Source organism: Crocuta crocuta, unplaced genomic scaffold, assembly GCF_008692635.1.
Source record: "Crocuta crocuta isolate KB4526 unplaced genomic scaffold, BGI_CrCroc_1.0 scaffold352, whole genome shotgun sequence".
Taxonomy (NCBI): Eukaryota; Metazoa; Chordata; class Mammalia; order Carnivora; family Hyaenidae; genus Crocuta; species Crocuta crocuta.
In genome coordinates this window covers 3950908-3956325 of record NW_027532169.1, presented here as the reverse complement: position 1 = coordinate 3956325, position 5418 = coordinate 3950908, and the positions used below count along the sequence as shown (strand labels likewise).

The 5418-nt window shown below is 52.9% G+C and overlaps 2 protein-coding genes across 2 annotated transcripts in view; both read right to left on the bottom strand.

Annotated features, from left to right (window-relative positions):
• Positions 1–1399, bottom strand: part of HOXB6 (homeobox B6) — a 10159-nt gene extending 8760 nt beyond the window's left edge. Inside the window, exon 1 of the mRNA XM_077776821.1 lies at positions 923–1399. The gene's annotated coding sequence lies outside the window, so the exon portion shown is untranslated. The remainder of the gene's footprint in view (positions 1–922) is intronic.
• A 2257-nt stretch (positions 1400–3656) lies between these two features.
• The window catches only part of HOXB7 (homeobox B7), a 2989-nt gene continuing 1227 nt past the window's right edge, over positions 3657–5418 (bottom strand). The window contains exon 2 of the mRNA XM_077776822.1: positions 3657–4484. Coding sequence (XP_077632948.1) covers positions 4231–4484 — 254 coding nt within the window. The 3' untranslated portion in view covers positions 3657–4230. The remainder of the gene's footprint in view (positions 4485–5418) is intronic.

Sequence of the window (5418 nt, the reverse complement as noted above, 5' to 3'; positions counted from 1 at the left end):
CCTTGGCTTCCCTAACTGGGTTCTCTTTTTTTTATTTCCTCCTCCTCCTTCTCCTCTCTGTCCCTCTCCTTTTTTTTTTTTTTATTATTTTTTTTAATTCTTGTTTACAAGCTTCAAACACAACAGCACACTCCGCCGCTTCTTCACAATCACCACGGCTGGATCCAGGAAAGTTTGAGGTGTTTCCACCTCAGACACACGCATGGCAATTTCCTCCACCGAAATCCGCACACTCACACCCATAAAACGCAAGTAATAGAATCAATAGTGCACAGACACCAACACCGCCGGAACCTACCGCATTAAAAACCACAAAACTGTCTCCCTGCAGAGCGAGGCTCCCTCCTGCGGGAGTGCGGGAGTGGCGACAGACCTGGGCACTCTCAGGCTGGNTGCCTCCACCCACAGCCCTTTAATTTCAAAAATGTCTCCGAAGGGAGATAATGAGCATTTCTCTGTGAACTGTTCTTTCTGTGTCCCTCTAGCCGCCGCCTCCTCGCCCTCGCGGGCCTCTGCGGACATTCCAGGCCCTCCAGAGACCAGGACGTCCCTCGGCGCCACCGNACAGAGGCCGTAGCGACAGGCTTCTAGGGCGCCCTGGAGCCCAGACACCCCCATCCTCTCCTTTGCAGCCCCCTCGCTTGAGCCTCTCCTCCCAGCTTAAAAGGGCGACATAGAGCTCGCCTCCGTGGCCCCTTTCGGTTCCTCCTCCCGGCCGCCCTGCCTTGGCTCCCCCTCCAGGAAGCAGCCACCCCTCTCTCTGCCGCCACCGAATTTCCTGGGAAGCCTCTTCCTGAAGCGCCCAGAGGTGGGGTTCAGCCCCGTCTTGGAGGGGGGAGGAGGAGAGGGAGACAAACCCAAGCCCCACCCCCTACAAAATCGATGCAAAAGAATTAGAAGAGAATTGTAGAATCTCTCTTACCTTTGTAGACCTTGGGGTTTCTTTCCTCCGGTTGAAAGGGGTGAGGAGGAAGGAGGGGGGGAAGCGTTCTGTTTCTTCTTCATCTTCCAGATAATATTGTCCCAACCTGAGAGCCGTCGCTTCCCCTTCTCTGACTTAGGAGAGAGGGTGTTTCGCTTTTCTGATATTTGCATAGAAAATGGAGTAAGTTCTGGCTTTGAAAAATGGTATCAGGCTGCAGTCCTGGGCAGATTGTCCATTTACCCTCCATGATGACTAAAATCCCAGATCAGCAAGCAAATCAACTTAGAAATTAAAATTATTTTTGGTTCTCTCTTTTGTGTAATTCCCACCCCTCCTTCTCTCTCTCTCTCCCTCTCTCTCTCTCTTCTTTCCTCTCCCTCTCTCTTCCCCGCTCTCTTTTTCTTTATCGAGTGATACTGAAGTATAAAAATATCAAGAGGCTGGAGCCCTGAAGGACGACAGTGCTCCGACCTAGGTGTGGTGTCCAAAAGAATGCTGCATTATAACCACCAGGGAAATGATAAAAAGTTCATGTTCACGATCGCCCGGCCACATGACCGGCGCCGGCCAATCGCTGGATTCAACCACTCATAAACTTCTATCACAAAGTTGTAAATTTTCATAAAACAACAAGGAATTTATTGCATTTCTTCATGGCTGCTCCACCAGCAACCCTTTTCTCAGTCGCCATCTTCTTTTCTTCTCCTTCTCGCTATTTGGGGAAACCCCAATATGAGAAGGGGTGAGATTTGGGGTGCAGGGAATCAGGCGGAGGAGCCCCAAGGGGTTCATCTGGGAAGGGGATTCTTTCCAGAACCTCCCTATTCTCGCAGGAGCTCTGCCTCCCTCTTCTAGTGAGAATTCACCCCAAATCCTCCACACAGGGGCCCTTCTGAGGTAGTTTTGGGGTGAGTCGGGAGTAGCAGCAGGTATCCAGAATTGCCACTTGCGTCAGGGCAAAATGAAAGCTTCAGTGCCCCCTCTCCCCTTCTGAATGCCTCCCTCATTCCCAGCCCTCTAGATGGCAGGACCCGTCACCTGTGAGGCTTGTAGCATTGCGGGTGTGGGGGCCCTAGATCCCCTAGGGCCTAGTTTTTGCCCCGGGAGAGGAAAGGCAGCCCTGATAGAGGCCAAGGTGGAGGGTCTAGCAGCCAGATTCTCGCCTTTGCACCCCAGAAATTAGAAGAGGGGGAAGCCGGACCCCTGCCTCTCTCGCCCAATGCCCGCACACCCGGGTTCCCAGTGACAGCTCCGTGCCCTCTCCAGGGGGCTCTGCGGTCATTAATGGGGGACACTGCAGGTTCAGGGGACTTTTACTTACAAATTCAAATTAAAGAGATCTTCCTAAAATGAGTTTCCATTCCAATCCGCTTCCCCCCCTCTCTGTCCTGATACCTGTTCTTCACATTTAAATAATCCGAGGCTTATAATCGAATAAATTCTAAAACTCGGCTCCACAGGTCTAGATGCATAGGCGCCAGCTTCCAGGTTTATGTGCCTCCATCAGGGGGTGTTTTGGAAGAAAAAAAAAACCCACCACCACCAACCAACAATATTCACCTAGTGTTTCCCAGGCCCCCCTGAAATACTCCCGTATTTTGAATTGAGCTACCAGCGCCCATAATGCAGGAAACGAAATAACATCCCCCCCCCCAAATGTTTTTTTCTCTCTTTTCTCTTTCTCTGTACCCCGGAGAAGATTCCAGGCTGCCGGCAGCGGGGACCGCGGGGTAGCAAGGCGCCGAGGAAGCCGGCGGANCGGCCTCTCTCGTTCTCAGGGCACCTTTCCCTCCATTTCCAAGTATCCTTTGGATCGCTGTGTGCATTTAGAATGAGATAAATTAAAACACATGCAAGTAAAAGAAGTTGAAATAAAATAACCGAATAGCTCTTGGGGAAAATGTTTGCCGAGAGCGAGCGGGAAGCCCGCAGCGCCCCGGTGTCGGAGGCCGCGCTGGGCCGGCCCGGCATCTCTGCGGACCGGACCGGCCTCTCGCTCAACGCCAGGAAGCCGGCGTGGATCTGGGCGGCCACCTTCCCTCTCCTTCCCCTCTTCCTTGCATGGGGCCTAACACTTCGGATTTCAGCTCTGGAGCTGGGCCCCAGCCGCGCCGCCGCGCCGCAGCCTGGTCTGAAGGCCTGGACGAGGAAGGATTTGCGTAACTGTGCGCGTTTTGTTTTGGGAATGTGGGCCACTGAGCTTGTGGGCTCATGGATGTGCTGACTGGTGGTGGTGGTGGGGGGGGTGCGAATGTGAATCTGTGTTTATAAGGCAACGTGTGAATGTGCGTTGGTATGTATAAATGTTTCTGGGAGTGAGTGTGAATGTGTGTTTCCTGGTGAGTGTGTGTGAACGTGAGTGCATGCTGGGGTGTGTGAGTGCCTGTGTGTTTATTTATGAACATGGGGCCAGGGGTGTTTATTTGTGACTGCGTGTGACAATGTATATATTTCTTTATGTGTGATGTCAGCCTGTAAATGTGTGTCAGCTGTGCGTTTGGGTGTGTCAGAATGGGTAAAGGGAATGCGTGTGTGATATCAGGGTTCGCTCGTTGGTAGCCCCCAGAACAAGGAGCAGGGAAAAGAGCAGACCCCAGCGCAGAAAGAAATGACTAGCGGCAGAAGTTGGAGCCCAGAGGCTCTGGGATGCATGGCTAACCCTGACCCTCTCCCCGCCCCCCCTGCCTCCCCCCGCCTCAGTTTTAGGGAAACAGAAAATAGGGCATATCTGTTCATTTTTAAATTGTGTTTTATTTCTCCATCTTCAAGAACACATACAACGTAAAGAGGATCACAGGGGCTCATGGAAACAAGGAGCATTGGGTAGGCCAGGTGCACAGCGGGGACGGCGAGCTAGTCGGTGGGTCCACGGGGCTCCCTAAGGCCCCTTCAGTGCGGCTACTGTGAAGGCAGGGGGGGCTCAGGAGGACGGGAAACCACACACTGTAAGTCCAGACCCACAGACCACAAAGACAGCGTCAAAAGAAAGGGGCTTACAAAACGGCAAGATTTTACAAAGACCTTACAATAGCGACATAGAAAAGGGGAGGCAAATTCCAGAAGGCTACAGAACAAGTAGATGATGTCCTCATGTCGTACAAAACAAACCCGACGGACGTTTCTATAGGTAGTATTTTTTTTTCAGTGTTAAGAAACCAAAATTTCACCTTCTCTCCCTAAAAAAACGTTTACACTGCTTCCCACTCTTTAAATAGGTTTCCCCCTCCCGATTTAATTGGAGTTTCCTGGTTCAGTTCTCAGAGCTGGGCTTCAGCTCTCCCTTTCTCAGCTCTCTTCCTCGCCTCTCACTCTTCCTCCTCCTCCTCCACCTCGGCCTTGTCCTGGCCTGTGGCCCCAGGACCCGCCGTCTTGTTCTCCTTTTTCCACTTCATGCGCCGGTTCTGGAACCAGATCTTGATCTGCCGCTCGGTCAGGCACAGGGCGTGCGCGATCTCGATGCGCCGCCGCCGCGTCAGGTAGCGGTTGTAGTGAAACTCCTTTTCCAGCTCCAGGGTCTGGTAGCGGGTGTAGGTCTGGCGGCCTCGCTTTCGGTCAGTCCCTGCACATAGCGTTAAAGGCGAATAATCAGCGCGTGTAGGAAAAGAAGAGGTGGGAAGAGCTCATTTCTCCACCAAACCAAATTCTTATTTTCCACCCCACCCCCACCCCACCCCCAGCGTGTGCTGGCTTTTCTACAGACCTCCTGGGGCAAACATCCCCACTTTCCACCCAGGAAAGTCCTCCAGCTTCGGGCTTCTGAACCCAAGGTTTAGCCTGCTGGCTCTTGTGGGATGAAAGAAGGTTAATCCTCCGCATCACTCCTGGGACCAAGGGCCCCCAAGCCTCCCCTTTTGGATACTGACTCTCCTGGTCTTTAAGGCAAGGGGCAATGGAAAACCATACAAGTGACCCTGGAGTGGAGCTCTGGGCCTGGCCCGAGTGCTTCTAAAAAGAAAAGGAAACAAAGGAGCCTTATAGACCCAGTCTCTCTCTGTCTCTCTCTGTCACACACACACACACACACACACACACACACCCTATTATGGAATGAGGAGGAGGTGAGAATTTGCAGATTTCCTTGGGGCCTGGAGCTGACCCAAGAGCAGTTGCCCTCTGATGACCATTTTCCAGTGAGTGGCCGACGACGTTCAGACAGGGCCAGGNCTCTCTCTCTGTCTCTCTGTCTCTCTGTCTCTCTCTCTCTCACACACACACACACACACACACACACACACACACACCCTATTATGGAATGAGGAGGAGGTGAGAATTTGCAGATTTCCTTGGGGCCTGGAGCTGACCCAAGAGCAGTTGCCCTCTGATGACCATTTTCCAGTGAGTGGCCGACGACGTTCAGACAGGGCCAGGCTGTCTTGCCTGCCCTCCGGCCCAGACAGCCCAGTTCTCCAAATCAATACTTGGGCCTCCAGGAGGAAGGCACAGGGGAGACAGCAGCCTGGTTCGGGGTTGGGGAGCGGGGGGCCGAAGGCCGG